The following is a 19,520-nucleotide window of genomic DNA, read 5'->3' on the forward strand; positions in this document are numbered from 1 at the left end:
TTCATTGGGTCTACTACATATGCTCATTACGCTGGTTTCACATCAGCGTTTTTCTGCCGCACTGCTGGATCCGGCACAAGTGCAGTACAGTTCAATACAGTTCACTGGCAATGCGGTCATGTGATTGGAGCATGTGACAGCATGTGACCGGAGCTTGCCGCGATGCCTGTGAACTGTATTGAACTGTACTGTACTGTACTTGTGCCGGATCCGGCAGTGCGGCAGAAAAACGCTGATGTGAAACCAGCTTTAGTATATGATGGATTCCTCTCCAGATATCAAAAATTACACTCGGGTATTATTTAGTTAATGGTAAAACATGGTTGGCATCTTTGGCTGGCTGTGGGATGAGGAGACTGTGGAGAAAAAGCGCAATAGGGTCCTATCTGGTAAAGCAGTGGATAAGAAAAATGAATGCATTCACCTATAGGGATTGTGTAAGTCACAACTCCTATAAAGACATAGTAGCCCCGCAAGATAAGATACAAAGTTAGTGTAGACAGACGAGTCTCATTTCGCGCTTATCACTATTCAAGAAGCAGATGTTTTTAATCCATGTCCTTTATTCAAAAAGCATAAACAGGTCTTCGTGTTTTAAGGGTCTCAGCTCCCTTCCTCAGGACAATTTTGAATGACAGGATAATCGTGTCATTCAAAATTGTTCCAAGGAAGGGGGCTGAGACCCTTGAACACGTAGACCTGTATGTGCTTTTTGAATAAAGGACATGGATTAAAAGCATCTGCTTCTTGAATGATGATAAGCGCGGCATGAGACCTGTCTTTCAACACTAACATTGTATCTTTGGCTGGCTAGCATCCAGGAGACCGGTAGTTTGAACTTGAAATGTTCAGTCATAAGTCAACCCCCTTTTGAAGATTACATCTCTATAGCCCATTCTGTGTCCTCTCTACATCTCAGCCGGGCCCCCACGAGGTGTCAGGGCAAAGAAAAGCAATCTGGATTGTAGATTTCTTGGGGGGGTTTGGTAGGTACCTGCAGCGAATGGGAGATCTGGATCCCAGACTTTAAAAGGAGACTCTTTGAACTGGCAAATATGTGTAAATGTCTTGAAGATGCTTCATAAAGAATTTGATTTAAAGAAACCTGTTTTGATAACAGGGCAGGTTTGGCCAGGTTACATATCAAGATCTATTCTATATTAACATATTCAAGCTTTTTAATATAGCACATATTTTGTAATTCTTCTAGGTCATCTAAAAGGCTCCTAAAAAGGGTGACACTGCGTATCTTTCAAGTCTTGCTGCGGCTATCTGAAATGTCCCTGATATCAATGCGTTTGGAGAGGTTCCCGTACCCGGCATCTCAGAAGTTGGGAACAAGACATAGACGGTGTGGAACATGGAGGTTAAGGGTATGTGACCTCCTATGATACCTCTACTGTGACCACCAAGCTATTGATCTCACAGATGCCAATCGGCTAAAGTTAACCTGAAAAATATCATGATTATATGAGCTGTGCATCCTCATTAGAGATGAGTGGACCATTAACGTGCAGGTTTGGAGGGTTCAGCTAGACTTTAGAGTTCAATTCAGAATCCGGACTTGACCTGAACCTTATTGAAGGTCACTGATTGGGTAGTTCGGCTCTTCACCCACAACAAAGCACTTCGGTGAGAGGAGGAGGGCAGGGATTTTTCATTTTTTTTCTACACTCTACATCCGTAAACGCTGTTTTTCCCCCAGTGCAAGCCATTCAAAAACTGCAATTGGCTCACACCGGGCCAAGCCCCAAGCCTACCCAAGCACAGCGATGGATGACCAAGTGGTTAGCATATGTAAAGCACCCAAACCCGAAACTTGAACACTGATTTTTTGGAAAAGGATGTGTTCGGTACCAACACCAAACTTTACCGCTCCAGTTTGCTCATCTCTAACACTCATCATAATATTACCAATGTCCTGAAAAGTTAAAGGGGTATTCTTCAGTCTGGAAGTTATGTCCAACTGCTGAGATTACCAAACCGGGTCTCTGAAGGGCCATGTGTGAATGGAGCAATGGTCAATTATAGACACACTGCCACTCAACTCGTGTGCGTGCCAAAAAGAAGCTGAGCACAGCCCAGGGGGTCACACCACTGGTCCATCCATGGAGCAGCAATGTGCATGTTCATTCACCGCTCCAACATGAAATTCTTCAGAGCCCCAGTTCTCGGGATTAGTGGGTGTCTCAAAGGTTGGAGATAACTTCCAAACTTGAAATTACCCCTTTATGTTTAAGGAAATGTTTTAGCGAATATATTTGCTTCAGCATAGCAAATGGAATATTTCCAAATAATTGCCTTTAGATCTGCGAATCAATAAAAGTGATATTTAGTGTCAGCAACTAAAGTGCATTGATTGCCAATAAGAGCCCTTCTGAAAATATTGTGGCTCACAGCAGCCGTCCATCATTAGCAAAATTAAAATAATTCATCATTATGTGATCCATAGATAGATTTTATATAATATATGCATTTAAGAGCTGGATAATGGACTAATTGCTCCGGTACAGATATAAGCATAATCCACAGGCAATTCTCATAATAGTCCCATTGTGCATTTTTCTAGAGAATATCTTGAACGGTGTGAATAATAGAAAGAATAAGAAAGCCTAATGGCTTGTACTTCCTACCGCATCTTAAAACAATGAGATGTTTAGAAAAAGAATAGCAGTAATGTTACACTGATAAGCGCAATAGTTACATACAATAACCACTGGTATACACTTAGTATCTTGTCCACTTTCCTGTGTAATGTTTACTTCTGATGTGTAGATCTTGGTATTTGAAATTTAATGATGAAATTAAATGATCGCAATCACTGTCAGTAGTAACATATACTGTGTTTTTCCAAAAATAAGACACTGTCTTATACATTTTCTGCCCCAAAAAAGCACTAGGGCACTACTTGATTGCACGTACTTGGGGCTAAAATATTTTTTTTCCCGATGGGTTTTCATCACAAATGTTGCAAAGTTTGGCATTTACAGCTCTTGATTTCCCCGCACATTTATCTTTGCTCATAAATCAGTTTTCAGGAGCTCAAAAAACAACAGATAAAAGAGTTAAAAATTCTCCCGTCAGACCTCAGAACAAACTCACGTCCAAATTCTTAGTTCATTATGCAGCTAGCAATAAACAGAGCAACATAAAAGGTGCAAAATGTTGACACAATTCCAGTCCAGTCCCTCCTCCAAAGTTATTTTATGCACATCAAGCAAAAAGTCCCATTAGAGTAGAACTCCCACTAATATTTTTGTTGTTTAAATATGTGTATGTGGATGTAATTGTTATGGGTCTGCCCCACTCAGTGGGGACGTCCTCTGGTGAGCCTGGGACCAATAGGTCACAATGCCTTATTATGCATAGGTCTGCATTTGTATTGAAATTTAACTGTTTTCTTTTGGTGCTGTAGCGTTTAAGGACTCTTCCTGTCTGGCTATCCTTTGTAGCCTTGATCAGAGGTGCAGCTCCTTGTGATCACTCTCCTTCACTATAAAATTGTCTTATCTGATGCCAGTTATAAATAATTTCTAAGCTATCCACTTTGAAAGGAGGTAGTCCCTGGAAGAAGCTGAGGTGTTGTGACAAATGCAGCTGTAGTGCTTAGCGGCATTGGATGAGTTTGGAGTATTTTCCTTATTGTGTCTATTTTCCCCCCTGTCTGTCTTGTATTGAATTAATGTAGTGGTAAGACTAGTGTGCTTACCAGCATTGTCACTAGCCAGGGTGAGTTCAGGGCAAGACAGGGCCTAGGCACATGATCAGCAGCAAGGGGAAGGACTTCTATATGGACATTAGAGAGTGCAGGGAACAGCCTCAGTTAAGTGCAGGAGGTGACCCCGCTCCCCTCTCCCTAGCACCCGGGTCCACCATTGTATTGTGTTTCCAGTGTACCTTGTGTGTTGTGGCGCTTGCTGGGGGGGGGGGGTTCATTTGTACCTGGCAGAACTCTGATAGTCACTGTGTGACAGTAATTTTGTGTGAGTATATTAATATACTCTTGTACCACTGCTCTCCCTGATATCCAGTGCCATTTTACTCAACGTCTGAATGATGTCAACATTTTGCAGACTCCTCCAGGTCACGTGGAGCACAATACGACCTGGAAGTTACTTTTACAGTGAAGGTCTATAGAAAGTCAGAATGATGATCCATAAGCTTTTATTGTAAGTGAGATTTTTGGCAAGTGTAGAATTGGTCGGCCGGTCTCACTTGTGGTGACGTCATTGAGAAGAGGACAAGACGGGCGCTGGACAACGGAGAGAGCGGTGGTAGGTGAGAATTTTAACACACACACATTGAAACAATAAAAATGTGAGAGTGCTTCTTTACATGGTTAATAAAAGGAATAAGCTCATTACATACAATTCAAAGTTGCGGAATTTGACACCATAAACATCAGCAAATACCACAAGACAAAAAAAGAAAAGCGGATGAAAAAAATCCATAAATGATGAATCGTGGCCTACATGTTTTTCATGGCATTGCCTGGTAGAAGAAGAACAAATACGGTATCACACTTCTTTAATGATATTACTACAAGTTAAAAAATGAACCGGTAGACTTCTTTTGTCTCAAGAGAACAATACTGCAAAGTGGTGCCATATAATGACAGCTTTAAAAGATTCATTAACATAATAAAAAAAGTTCTAAAAGACATTAAAAATAAATTAAATCTAAAAAAACCCCTAAGAAACTTGGAAAAAAAAGGAGAAAGACTATATTCATGCCATATGCATTGGAATGACAGAACTGTAATAAAAGCCTAATTGTGTTGTATTTAAATGAGTCTCACCATCTGTGTAGACATCTTTCCGGAGATGTCCTTGCTGGTGTTTCTGTTTTTTGGCTGGGCGGCTTTTCTGCATGACGGCAGTGCTCATGTTACTATCCGTTGACACCGGGCTTGTAGGTCTAGGGCAGTGAAAATGTCTTCGTCCTGACAAAGGAGAAATTTCAATATTTTACTGTATACTTATTCAATTCTACATATTGTGTGGTGCTTTATGTGGCAGCACCTGGTATTGTCAGTACATTTTATAAAAGGTTTATTGAAGGGAATCTGACAGTAAATTTATCCCACCTAAACTGTTTATATGGTCATATAGTCCCTCGGGTTAAGCCAGAGAAATTCACAAGTGTATCAATATGCAAATGAGGTGTTAGGTGCTTTGTTTCAGCCCAGAGCTCCTAACAAAATTCTGCCTTCCTTAGTCATTCACATCTTCAGTGACCTACATAGGTCAAGGCAGGAGAGGAAATCTCATGACTGTTCACATCGCTTTGCATTTGCGGGTCTATATTTTGGATACACAATATTACATAATGGGCAAATAAGGTCACCTTGCTATGCTGGTGTAAGGACCATAGAAATGTGATCAGGAGCGCAATGTCCTGCCCTACCTGACATCAGCTATCAATCAACATAAGGAAGCACTTAAAATAATCATCTGGTAAAGGTCCAGTCATACTAAGCAACTTACCAGCGATCCCAACAACGATAGGGATCGCTGGTAAGTTGCTAGGAGGTTGCTGGTGAGATGTCACACTGCGATGCTCCAGCGATCCCACCAGCAACCTGACCTGGCAGGGATTGCTGGAGCGTGGCTACACAAGTTGCTGGTGAGCTCACCAGCAACCAGTGACAAGCCCCCAGCACCGCGTGGAAGCTGCTGCGCTTGGTAACTAAGGTAAATATCGGGTAACCAACCCGATATTTACCTTGGTTACCACCGCACGGAGCTACACGTGCAGAGAGCAGGGAGCAGCGCACACTGAGCGCTGGCTCCCTGCTCTCCTAGTTACAGCACACATCAGGTTAATTACACGATGTGTGCTGCAGCTACATGTGCACAGAGCAGGGAGCAGCGCACACTGCTTAGCGCTGGCTCCCTGCTCTCCTAGTTACAGCACACATGGGGTTAATTTCCCGATGTGTGCTGTAGCTACATGTGCAGAGAGCAGGGAGCAGTGCACAATGCTTAGCGCTGGCTCCTTGCTCTCCTAGTTACAGCACACATCGGGTTAATTAACTCGATGTGTTCTGCAGCTACATGTGCACAGAGCAGGAGCCGGCAGCACAGGCAGTGAGAGCGGAGGAGGCTGGTATCAAAGGTAAATATCGGGTAACCAAGGACAGGGCTTCTTGGTTACCCGATGTTTACATTGGTTACCAGCCTCCGCAGAAGCCGGCTCCTGCTTCCTGCACATTTAGTTGTTGCTGTCTCGCTGTCACACACAGCGATCTGTGCTTCACAGCGGGACAGCAACAACTAAAAAATGGCCCAGGACATTCAGCAACAACCAACAACCTCACAGCAGGGGCCAGGTTGTTGCTGGATGTCACACACAGCAACATCGCTAGCAACGTCACAAAAGTTGTTCGTTAGCAGCGATGTTGCTAGCGATGTTGCTTAGTGTGACGGGGCCTTAAGGCAGACTTTTGTTAAAGAGGACCAACCAGCAGGATTTTCATATATAAGCTAACCCCAGTGTTATACTGATTCTATATATACCTTTAATTGTGAGATCGGATGTATACTTTCTGAAATATAGGCAAGTAAAGTTTGTGAAATGCACTGTTAGTTGATGATAGCAGCTACAGAATATATAATAGGTGGGTTGGGTTTTGCTAGTTATTCCTGTCCCTGTCTGTCCCTTTAATAACATAACAGGCAGGCAGACAGGGGTGGGAATAACTAGCAAAACTCGACTCACCTATTAGATATTCCATTGCACCTCTCATAAAATAACAGAGCATTTCACAAATTTTACTTGCCTATATTTCAGAAAGTATACATCCGACCTCACAACTAAAGGTATGTATAGAATCAGCATGATGGCGCCAGTATAGCACTAGCTCTAGTTTACATAGGAAGATCCTGGTGGTTGGTCCTCTTTAAGTGCTTTGTCATATTTTTATTGTAATGGTCCCTCATCAATTAACATATCAGGTTTGCTCTTTAGTAGAATAAAGAAACAAGTGCCTACATTCTCCTGCAGTGCCACCACTGGGGAGATGATACATTACACAGTTTTTATTAAACCTGAATGTATGTATTTGCCAGGTCCTCCAAAGCAAGAGAGACTCAATATAACTGCTTTCCACTTCATATGCTCTAACAATACATACATGTGTAAAAGATGATATCCAGCCCGCACTCAAATTTGCAGGTGCACGGTAAAGGGATAGCACACCCAACTAATAAATATAAATTGAGACCGACACTCCAAGACTTGCAGTAATCTTTAGGATTTAATCCATGAAAACAAAATACAAACAAAAAAATACGTTTCGGCTAGACCTTTAGCCTTTGTCAATCATATATGTATTGACAAAGGATAAAGGTCTAGCCGAAACGCGTTCTTTTTGCTTGTATTTTGCTTATTTAATACATATATGTGAGCAGGATATTTTTGTCCCATTTAATTCTGTTTAAGGTATGCATTTTTATACATTAACCTATTACTAATCAGTCTAAAGCGGGCTTTACACGCTGCGACATTGCTAGCGATGTCGCGAGCGATAGCACCTGCCGTCGGTGGCGCGTCACGGGGTGATCGCTGCCGTAGCGAACAATTTCGCTACAGCAGCGTCACACGCAATTACCTCTTCACTGACGTCGCTGTGGCCGCCGAACAATCTCTCCTTTAAGGGGGAGGTTCGTTCGGCGTCACAGCGGCGTCACTAAGAGGCCGCCGAATAAAGCGGAGGGGCGAAGATGAGTGGCCGAAACATCCCACCCACCTCCTTCCTTCCTCATTGCTGGCGGCCGCAGGTACGATGTTGTTCCTCGTTCCTGCGGTGTCACACATAGCGATATATGGTGCTGCAGGAACGACGAACAACTTGCGTCCTGCAACAGCAACGAAATTTGGGATTAGAACAACGTATCAATGATCAACGAATAGGTGAGTATTTTTGATCTTTAACGGTCGTTCCTGCGTTTCACACGCAACGACGTCACTAGCGAGGCCGGATGTGTGTCACGAATTCCGTGACCCTGATGACATCTAGTTAGCGATGCCATTGCATGTAATCCCACTTAAGGACGGTTTCACCCATCCATAAAACATGGACAGTCCTAGCACTGGAAGACTCGGCCTCACCATTGGGTTTTCCAACCTCAGCCAACTGCTTCAGGGGCATATAAGAAGCAGCTAGCTCAGGTCGGATGCTTGGAATGGGTCTGCAAAGATGAGAATGGTCCATGTTTCACGGATGTGTAAAACCTGGCCTTACCCTCACTAAATTTTCAAAACCAACACAGAGAAAGCTGTCGGTCATGGGTAGGGCCTCCCACTGGACTCCAAAGTCTACTTTGTGCAAGAATGTTGGTGAATAAATTGCAATTTATACTGAATCTTTTCCCATAAAGCTATACATCAATCTGTTCAGCGTATCCGGCACTATAACATGCTGTCTACAGATAAACTACCATGTTCAGTGTGAAAAGTTTGCTTTAAGCATATAATTGTATAAAAATGCATACAAAGTACAGCATTATCATAATTATATTATATGGGCCCATTATAATAAAGATCTAGGGGGTCAGTCAACTACTGTAAAAATAAGCCAATAATGGCTACAAAACACTGAGCCGTAGTTAAATAACCGGCAATGCTGAACGCCTACATAAGGATAAGTGCACAGATAAGACTAAATACACAGTAAGCACTTAAAAGCAGAGATGAGAAGAAACATCCCACTTACTGAATCCTATATGTGTGTTCTCGACATCAATAAGTACATTTCCTACATAGCTGCCAGGTATAGGTTTGAAGTGCCGTACCGCTTTATTTATTGGGTAAATTGGTCACTTTTGAAGTTATGTAAATTCAATGGATCAAGCAGCATACAAAATAATCTTACTTAGAGGTAAAAACATACATACATATATATATATATATATATATATATATATATATATAAAAACCTACAGTTAAGCCGATTTAATGCTTGTAGTTATTAGTAATTTTAGAACATTGGTGCAATCATACATGTAACTGTGTCTGATTAGTCGTTAGTGGTCATTACTATGTTTTGGGCTAAGTAAAAAAAATAATCAGATTATCTAAATGTAAAATATATTGCATAAACAAAAAATAAAACAAACCAAAAAATATAAAAATAGTAATGCAAATTCCACTTTGATATTTTTAAACCACCTAAACCTAAATGTGTAAAAACAGAAGACATCAAGATGAAGACACATAAGCCCAGATTCTTCAAAACTTTTACAACAAAATTCTGGTGTAAAAAGCTTTGAAAAGAAATACAATTTTGGCATAAGCCTCTTTGTAAATCAGGAGCGTCTGACTCCAGTAAATCTTGTCAAGACTGGTTTTGAACAATGCCGGTTCTGATGAACTTTTTTTTTTCCAAACTAGACTGACACGGGGGTGGTACTAACAGACCAGGGGTTCCTAAACTGGCCCTAAGACTGGGGCCCCTACGCTCAACCCTCACCACGGAGGTACCCTTGAAGGTAGTGAGGTCCAGGTCCCCGATCTGGCCTTGTCTCCTTTCCGAACCCTGATCTTACTCCTCCCAACCTTGAAAGAGGGCTAGAAACCCAGTACAAAACCCCACAGAAAAAACACAGACAAGGGAGCCTCATACACACTGCACTCACACACAAAGGAGAGACAATATGTGTACTGTGGTATAAAGAAAAGGGTAGGGAAAATCTCACAACAGAAGAACATTTACACCACACCACAAAGCAACAGTTGTTCACCATAAACAGAGAACCACTGAGACCGGGATCGTTGATGTTATGTTCGGTGGCCTCTTACTGCACGCCCCAGCCTTAAATAGGAAAAGACTAGCTGGAGGTGGTAATTAGCAACCTGGCTCTCAGAAGAGTTGCGCACTGCTCCAAAAAGAATTAAATTCTGCATGGCTGGGAGCAGTGAAATAACTCACCAACGCCCAGCCAAGCTGAGTATTTAAGAGAGACCAGGCTGCATGCTGGACTCTGCAATGTGAACAGAGTCTGACACCATAGTAGTAATCTGCATGTTCAGAACCAGACAGTGCATGACATAGACATAACTTTTTATATTAAACTTACCACCTGCTGCTTCCTGCATTTGGTGTCTTGCTACTTTCAGTCCTGCATATTCTGCAGCGGCAGCAACAGCCTGTGCAAAATCAGCATCAGTGAAAAAAGAGCCGTCCGAAGAGCTGACGCTAGATCTCCCACTAGAGACATTGTCCTCCTCAGAGGCAGAACCCCATCCATTGATCATCGAGCCAGTGACAGAACTTTCTAGGTCTCCAACGCTAGAGGCAGGAGTCTGTCCTAAGCCACGTAATAGAAGTCTGCGGCTTTGCATCTTTGTCACTTCCATATCCATTTCATCCCCTTCGTCTTCTGGAACGTCTGTATCCATGTCAGACACTATTGGTCCAGAAATGTATCCATATGTATGAGGCGGAGATATAGGTCTTGGTGGTGGAGGAGGACTTATTTGATGTCGCCTGTGGGTTAAATAAAGTGAATTTAATGTCCCGTGATCACTTATTTTGTACTACTAGACAATTTTAAAGGGGTTTTCCAGGCTCAAGAAAGATGTATGCCAAATCTTGACAGTATGTAATAGAACATCAAGAGAAGCTAGTCGGCATGTGGCTGAAAATATGGAAATCTCACAATTGAGGTCACATGACTGCTTAGTAGGGCTGAAAATAGAGAGGAATCCTGACAGTGAGCACATTACACAACATCATGATTTGGCAATCTGCGGTTACAAGGAGTTGACTACAGCAAATAACCTAATTTTCCAGCCAGTAAATGTTTAAAATTAAAAAATGTTTCCATAATATTTATTTCAGCAACTTAAAGAGGCTCAAGCACCAGGATTTTCATATATAAACTAAAGTCAGTGCTATACTGGTGCTATAATGCTGATTCTATACATACCTTTAGTTGTGAGATAGTTGTGTATACTTTCTGAAATAAAGACAAGTAAAGTTTGTGAGATGCACTGTTATTTAATTGATAGGTGCTGCAGAGTATCTAATAGGTGGGTCAGGTATTGCTAGTTATTCCCGCCCCTGTCTGCCTTCCTGTTCTTCCGCCCTCTCTCCTCTCCCTGCAATAACAGAGACAGGGGGAGGAAGGACTGGTAGACAGACAGGGGCACGAATAACTAGCAAAACCCGACCCACCTATTAGATATTCTGTAGCTGCTATCAATCAAATAACAGTGCATTTCACAAAATTTACTTGCCTGTATTTTAGAAACTATACACCCGGTCTCACAACTAAAGGTATGTATAGAATCAGCAATGATAGCACCAGTATAGCACTGGCTTTAGTTTATATACGAACATTCTGGTGGTTGGTTCCCTTTAAAAACATTTCAGGTACAGTCCAATCAGCAGTTACACCTTTAATCTATGCAGTTCAGACACGACTTTGTCCTTAGTTATGGATTATGCAAATAAAAACTTCTATCACTTAAATAGGGCTTGACACTCCTACAAGATGTGGAAGTAGGTGCTGGTTTCCGGAGAGGAGTATAACGGATATTTGACAAATAATAATAATAAATTAAGGAAACATATTAAATCCAAACCGGCTGAGAATTCGATGCATTGTCTGTATATCACATTAAGGGCGGCTTTGCACGTTGCAACATCGCACGTGCGATGTCGGTGGGGGTCAAATCGAAAGTAACACACATCCGGCGTCACTTTCGACATTGTAGTGTGTAAATTCTAGATGATACGATTAATGAGCGCAAAAGCGTCATTATCGTATCATCGGTGTATTCTCCGTCATTTCCATAGTGCCGTGACAGGTACGATTTAGTTCCTCGTTCCTGCGGCAGCACACATCGCTGTGTGTGAAGCCACAGGAGCGAGGAACATCACCTTACCTGCCGCCGGCAGCTATGCGGAAGGAAGGAGGTGGGCGGGATGATTACATCCTGCTCATCTCCGCCCCTCCGCTTCTATTGGCCGCCTGCCTAGTGATGTTGGTCTGACGTTGTATGACCAGCCCCCTTAGGAAGGAGGCGGGTCGCCGGCCAGAGCGACGTCGCACGCTAGGTTAGTGCATGTGAAGCTGCCATAGGGATAATGTTCGCTACGGCAGCTATCACAAGATATCGCTGCTGCGACGAGGGCGGGGACTATCGCGTGCGACATCGCAGCATCGGCTTGCGTTGTTGCAACGTGCAAAGCCCGCCTAAGAGTGGTATTTCCAATCCTAAGGTGTTACTAGAGCCAAAAAGTAGGGTGAGTGGTTAATTTTCACTACAGAAAACTCTCTTGTGCCGGAAAATCCCATTAAGGTATGTAGAGGGCAACGGTTCATCATACACAAATGCATTGTTCTTGTGTTAACACAAGTTGATGCATAACGATCATACAAGCCACCTGACAAAAAAAAAATAATGTCTGTCCATTTTAAGAATATTCTAATTTTCTTACACACTGACCCATTTTTATTCTTGTCGTAAGGTTACAATAGAATAAAAACAGAACAGATGGTACACATGTGCACAACAGAAAATGCTTGGTGCCAAAAAGATCTAATATATGTGCCAGAAAGTCTTTAAAATTGGAAACCATAATTTCACCCTTATAGTGTAGCAATTGGTAATACTTTTCTTTAAAAAAGGTATTTTTGGCTCATTATGCATAAATGAGAAACATATGTAAAGCATCTAGAACATGAAGATGTAGGGTTGAATGTGTATTTTTTCATAACTCCCTCGGGTGACATGATTTCATAAAAGTTATAGCAAATGGCGAACACAATCTATTAATTAGAAAAGAAGATTTTGAGATTTTCCTCCTACAATTTGTGTATTTTCCACCTAGAACACCGAATGATAAGATTTTTTGACCCTTCCTTTTCATGTCTGGTCCCTGTGACTTGTAATTTCTGATACTGATATATTCAAGGTGAGTTACAGCTGTCGGTGGATCTACGTTTCAGATATTACCTTCTTTCAAGTTGATGTTGAGCTAGAACTAAATCTTCCTGACAATCTTGAAGCATTGGCTGGAGTTCCTCCTGAGGTGATGGGGTAAGAGTGGCTGTGGATTGGTGGCTATAGGACACAGCGGCTGGAGAAGAAGCAGCTCCTCGTATTGGCGGTGTAGGACCTCGTTCATCTTCTTCTTCCAACTCATCTTGTTGGAGATACATTCTTGTTGGTGGCATTGGACATGGCAGTTCTCGGTCATACCTTTCAATTTCAATGGCAAAAATAAAGGTTCACGTAGAAAAAAATGTCATATCTACTTATTCATTCATTATTTGTGTTATGGGGTTTTCATAATGACAATCTATCCTAATAACTGACTGAGCAGGAATTTTCTGACGTTTCTGGTGGGCTGAGATAGGACCAGGAAGTAGACACTTGTAGGGACTGGGAATGCAACAGAATGTGATTATCTCTTCTATTAATTTTCAACCACTCTGTCTCCTTTTAAAAATATTTTTATACACTGGACAACCCCTTTAACATATGTCACAGAGAACTATACAACAAATTAGCCACGTGTAATGTACAGTAAACTAATGAAATCACTTTTACCATTCTAGCAAATTCTGAGCTTCTTCCAACACTACGTAAAGAATTACGCTAATAGATAAGATTGTAGACTGACGAAAACTAGAATAATACTTATATTTAGAGATAAGCAAAAGGTCGTGCTGTACCTAGAGCCTCCGGTCCAGTTATTTGTTATAGCTAGACTTCACTTTTACATCCTTGGCCTTGCATCTCCTGGGTTCTTCTGTCACTTCCTAGGACCGGCAACGTCATGACATTGCGGTACAATGCACCTAGAGTCAAGGCCTCACAAGAAGAGATGAGCGGACCTGTGGATATTCGGGTTCGCCAGGTTCAGCAGGACTTTATTTAAAAGTTTGTTTCAGGACTCAGACTTGACCTTAACTTGTTCCCCTAACCCCATATGAGTCAAAGGGCACCAAAACTAACGGCTCAACTCAAGTAAAGAGTATAATGGAAGTCAATGATTGGACAGTTCGGCTCTCCACCCACATAAAGCCAGCCATACAGAGAGCATTTCCGGGGGAGTGAGATTTTTTTCTTTTAAAACATATAGCATCCGAAAATGCTGTTTTTACCCCCAGAGAGAGTTATTCAGAGACTGCAAGTGGATCTCACTGGCCAAGTGTCGCGGGCGGCGGGGCGCTGCGCTAGCTCGCGCTCGGGTCCGGCGCTGCTGCTTGGTGGCTCGAGCGGTGGGCCCGGATCTGGGGACTCGAGCGGCGCTCCTCGCCCGTGAGTGAAAGGGGATAGTTTGGTTTGAGGATTTGGTCCGTGACGCCACCCACGGGTTGTGGTGAGGTTGGGCACCACCGCTGCTGGTGACAGGGATCCCGGGAGCGATGGTAGGGAGCAGCTGGGATGTCGTTTTCCTCCTCCGTGGGTAGGGGTTGGTGGTCCCGGGGCCCGGTGAGGTGACGGGGAGGCAGGGTTGGCAAGGTGCAGGGTCGCCTGGACTGCGCAGCGCGGTGCCGGATGGCACGGTTGTACTCACTCAGCCACAAATGTACGCAAAGTCTCTGGTAAACCAAACTGCTGGATGAACGGGTCCCGCAGCCGGCTGCTGTGGCTTCTCCCGGACGGTTGGTGGTGGCTGCCTTTCCCTGCACCTTTGTGTATGTTCGGTCCCAATGGCTTCCCACCGGTAACCCGCTCCCCAGCGTATATATGTGCCGGAGGAGCCCTTTTGCCCGCAGCCTCTGGCCCTTGGAACTCTAGCTGTGGCGGTAGCTATATTTCCATTTACTGGTCGGACGGTTGCCTTCTATCGGGTCTTGGCTGTTAGGAAACCCTTGGGGTTCCGGTCACTGACGGATTTGACCTCTTAACGGTGACACCAAGCCTGGTCGGGGTCCGCAGGCCCTGCCTGTGTGTGCTGGCTTCACTTCGCTCCCCGGTTCGGTACCGGCGGGCCACCGCCTGACCCCGGTCCTACGGTTCCGCATTGATTCGCCTCTCCTGCAGACGGCCACCACCATCTGCCAACCTTGCTCTTAGTGCCCGGGCCACGCACCCGGACACGATCAGTTTACTCCTTCACCACTACTTCACTCCTTTCACTTGCACTTCCCTAACTGACTGACTTCCTTTTCCCGCCTCCAGGACTGTGAACTCCTCAGTGGGTGGGGCCAATCGCCTGGCTCCACCCCACCTGCTGTGGACATCAGCCCCTGGAGGGAGGCAACAAGAATTTTGTGTCTGGCTGATGTGCCTGTCTCGGGGTGGGGGGTGTGTGTGTTGCAGAACCTGTGACGACCTGGCTAGACCAGGGCGCCACACAAGCACCGAATGTACCTGATCACCCTGATGCTCGATCAAGTAGTTACCTTACGAACGGCGCCTAAACTCGGACACGCACTTTTCTATAAAAGACTGGGTTCGGGTTCGACACCCAGTGTTTGGTACAAACCTCGAAATTTACAGTTCAGGTTCACTCATCCTTATTCATCAGATATCAAATCATCACAAGGCCTAGGAAGCGAAAAAGGTACCCAAGAGATGCTGGCAGCAGTAGTGAGTCTGGCTGCAACACAGGACTGGATTAGAGGTCGGAGGCAGGTACTGCAAATCTTATTTTGCCTGTTTATTTAAAAATAGAGTCCTCCAGAGAATAATGATTTTGGCCTTCAGCAATCTCATACCTGATTCTGTCTGGTATTTATAGCATGGCATCCAATCATACTGGTTCCTAAAGCTCTATGGGATCTGACCTACAATGTTACAGCCACAAAAATCATAGAACTAGGTAAGAAAATGACCTTACCCTTCATCTACAGACAAGGTGTAATCTTCACTGGCACCATGTGGTGGTGGATGAGCTGGAGGTGGTGGCAACAGATCAGCCCAGTTCATCCCAGCCTGTTTAGATCCTTTAGGAGCTCTCGTTCCCTTTTTATGACCTTGACTCCCTGAAACAGAATGACGGCCACATGATACACTAAGATAATACTTACAGCTGTAAAATAATTTTGATATTTATAGAGGAATAACATTTTCTAATAATAAATCTCATCATTTACAAAGAGAAATATCCATTAAGCTAATAGCTAATAAATACCTAAAACGCAATAAAGTCACAAACGGAATTTACAAGCAACACCATTTAGAGTGATCTTCCTCAAGCAATTAATTGCATTATAGATTATCATCTAAAACAAATGAGCTGTGGACATATTTTCTCAAGTGCTTTTTATACCCTTTAATTGTTGCAACCAAAAATACAATATGATCTCGATATGATCTATTAATGTTCCACTGTTGCATTAAGTCACTGAATATACATCATCTGTACTTGTCAAAAAATTGTTTTAGGCTAAATTAAATTATATTATTTTAGTTGGGAAAACATTAGAAGATTTAACCAACACAGCGAGAAAAGTACAAGAGCTGTGTATAAAAAAAAAAAAAAAAAAAAAAAATACTCGGGAGTCTAATTTTAGAAAGCTTCAAGGAATTTTTGAAAGGTTTTATCACAAAATCTAGATTATTAGGGCTCTAGCCGGGCATACAAAATAAATATTACTCAGAAAGTAAAATTGCTTTACAGTTCCTTATTAAGCTTTAGATTTGAACAGGAGATTAAAAAGTGGTTAAAATTGTGTTTGTATCTATATCTCTCTATACATAAAATCATAAAAGTGAGTACACCCCACATATTTTTATAAATATTTTATTATATCTTTTCATGGGACAACACTGAAGTTCTGATGTTGTGATACAATGTACAGTAGTCAGTGTGCAGCTTGTATAAAGGCTGCTTTACACACAATGATATCGCTAGCGATCTCGTTAGCGATGTGACACGCCCAGATCGTAGTTACGATTTGCCGAGATCGCACATAGGTCGTTTATTAGCGGTCACACATACACATCTCACAAACGACGCTACATCGTTCAGCGATATATTGTTTGACCAAGGCGGTCGTGTGGATGTTGTTCGTCGTTGACAGGGTGTCTAACGTAGCAATATGTCTGCTGCGTTCCAAACGACGAACAATATTTTGAAACTGAACGACGTGTCAACGATTTTCACCCTATTTGCGATCGTTCGGAGTCGCACATAGGTGTTACACGCAATGACGTCGCTAACGATGGCAGAAGTGCGTCACGAAAACCGTGACCCAGACGACATATCGTCAGATAAATCATAGCGTGTGAAGCGGCCTTAACAGTGTAAATTTGGTGCCCTCTACATAACTCAGCACAAAGCCATGTTAAAACTGCTGGCAACAAAAGTGAGTACATCCCTAAGTAAAAATGGACAAATTGTACCTAAAGTGTCAATATTTTATATAACCACCATTATTTTCAAACACTACCTTAACTCTCTTGAGCATGGAGCTCACTAGAGCCTTACAGAAGCCACTGAATCCTCTTCCATCCTCCATGATCACGTCACGGAGCTGGTGGATGTTAGAGACCTTGCGCTCCTTTACCTTCAATTTGAGTATACCTCACAGATCCTCAATTTGGCTTAGGTCTGGAGACATGCTTGACCAGTCAAGCACCTTTATCCTCAGTTTCTTTAGCAAGGCAGTGGTCATCTTGGAGGTGTTTTGGGATCATTATCATGTTGGAATACTGCTCGCTGCCAAATTTCTGAAGGGAGGGGACCATGCTCTTTAGTATGTCACAGAATATGTTGGCATCCATGTTTATCTCAATGAACTGTATCTCCTCACAGCCGGCAGCACTCATGCAACACCAAATCTTTACACTCTCACCACTATGTTTGACTGTAGGCAATATACACTAAGATTATCTTGGTTTCCTGAGACCACAGGACATGGTTCTTGTTATCCATATCTTTAGTCTGCTTGTATTTGTGCCGCCCCGACGCAGACCGGGGTGCTCGGATCCGGGGTGGTCGTGGCTCGAGGGGTCCGGACCCGGGCTCAGCAAACACTCTGATCCTGGAAAGGGGATTATTTACAGGGGAGAAGTTTATGACGCCACCTGTGGGTTGCGGTAATGGGAGTACCGCCGCTGCTGGAAGGAGTACCGGGGCAGATGATGTGGAGCAGCAAGGTGTCAGTCCCTCTACAGGTAGGGAAGGCCCCGGCCTCTGGGGGTTTTGGTGGATATTTGGGAGCGCAGGGTGCAGGGGAACCAGGGTACTCATCACTGTGGGTAGTCGTGGTGCTGGATGAAGATTATAAAGCAGACACTCACACTGAAGATAAACCAAACACTCTGTGCATCACAGTCACTACAGGGGAGCCTGTCCCGGTGTCCGCTCCCACCGATGTCACTTGGTAATCCGGAGCCGCCTCCATGCACAAGTTAGTTCTCTGTTGTGGCCCCTTGGCTTGAAGCTGTTGAAGCTCACTATATTTTTAGTGTAGCTGTGCTCTTGATGGCTGGCACTTGGGATTTTAGTGGGCCGCTTTTCTGGAAAGCCCTATCCCCCGTGGTGTGCTGCCGCCTTCAATCTCTGAGCTCGTAGGGAAACTCATAAAGAGACTCTCCCTCCCAGGTTAATTATCAGGACGTTGAACCGGCTCCTGACCTAAGGTCCTGTACCCCCATTGTGCTCGGTACTGGTCAGTTCTTTTGGGTTTCTGATGCCGACAGTCCTCCTAGACTATGTCCGTCGCACCCTTTCAATGTCACTGCCACCGGACTCCTCTGGTCACGGACCACAGTCTAGCTCCCCGGGAGCTACTACTTCAGCTCCTCACTCTTTGAGGGCTCTCACTCAACTGCTTACTTCCTCACTCTCACCAGTCTGCCTGACCCTTAGGTGGGTGGCCCTATTCCAGCTTAACCAACTCACTGATGTGTCTGACAGGTCCCGATGTGAGGTGTGATTGGGATTTGTGCTGATGGTAGTGACACCAGTTTCTTAGGAACATGGAACCATAGGGAATAGGCCCTGCACCCTGGGTAAGGATTGCAGTACCCTTTGGCACCCTGATATACTCAGGGGTGCCACATACTCAGCAAACTGTTTGCGGGCTTTCTGTGCATCATCTTTAGAAGAGACTTCCATCTGGGACGACAACCATGAAAAGCAATTTCATTCAGTGTGTGGCATATGGTCTCTGCACTAACAGGCTGACCCTCCACTCCTGTAACCTTTTCAGCAATACTAGCAGCACTCATATGTCTATTTTAAAAATACATCCTCTGGATATTACGCTGAGCTGAACACGTGCACTAAACTTCTTTGATCGACCATGGCAAGGCCTGTTCTGAGTGGAAACTGTCTTGTTAATCCACTGTATGGTCTTGGCAACCGTGCTGCAGCTCAGTGTTAGGGTGGTGGCAATTTTCTTATACCCTAAGCCATCTTTATGTAGAGCAACATTTTTTTTTTTTTCAGATCCCCTGAAAATTCTTTGCCATGAGGAGCCATGTTTAACATCCAGTGACTTTCTATAAGAGAGTGTGTGAGAGATAACACCAAATGTAACAATAATGAGTCACATTAAAGTGGGGAGGGAAAATGGCTAATTGAACACAATTTGGCCATTTTC

General features: G+C 43.6%; 1 protein-coding gene across 3 annotated transcripts in view; it reads right to left on the bottom strand.

Moving 5' to 3' along the window:
• The window catches only part of ROBO1 (roundabout guidance receptor 1), a 1,692,467-nt gene that overhangs the window by 13,094 nt on the left and 1,659,853 nt on the right, over window positions 1-19,520 (bottom strand). For all 3 annotated transcript variants that reach the window (XM_075335086.1, XM_075335085.1, XM_075335087.1), the window contains 4 exons: window positions 15,806-15,950; window positions 12,967-13,212; window positions 10,080-10,489; window positions 4,799-4,942 (listed from right to left, as the gene is read on the bottom strand). In XM_075335086.1, the coding sequence (XP_075191201.1) occupies window positions 4,799-4,942; window positions 10,080-10,489; window positions 12,967-13,212; window positions 15,806-15,950 (945 nt within the window). The remainder of the gene's footprint in view (window positions 1-4,798; window positions 4,943-10,079; window positions 10,490-12,966; window positions 13,213-15,805; window positions 15,951-19,520) is intronic.

The sequence above is a fragment of the Anomaloglossus baeobatrachus genome, chromosome 2, assembly GCF_048569485.1.
Source record: "Anomaloglossus baeobatrachus isolate aAnoBae1 chromosome 2, aAnoBae1.hap1, whole genome shotgun sequence".
NCBI classification, from domain to species: Eukaryota; Metazoa; Chordata; class Amphibia; order Anura; family Aromobatidae; genus Anomaloglossus; species Anomaloglossus baeobatrachus.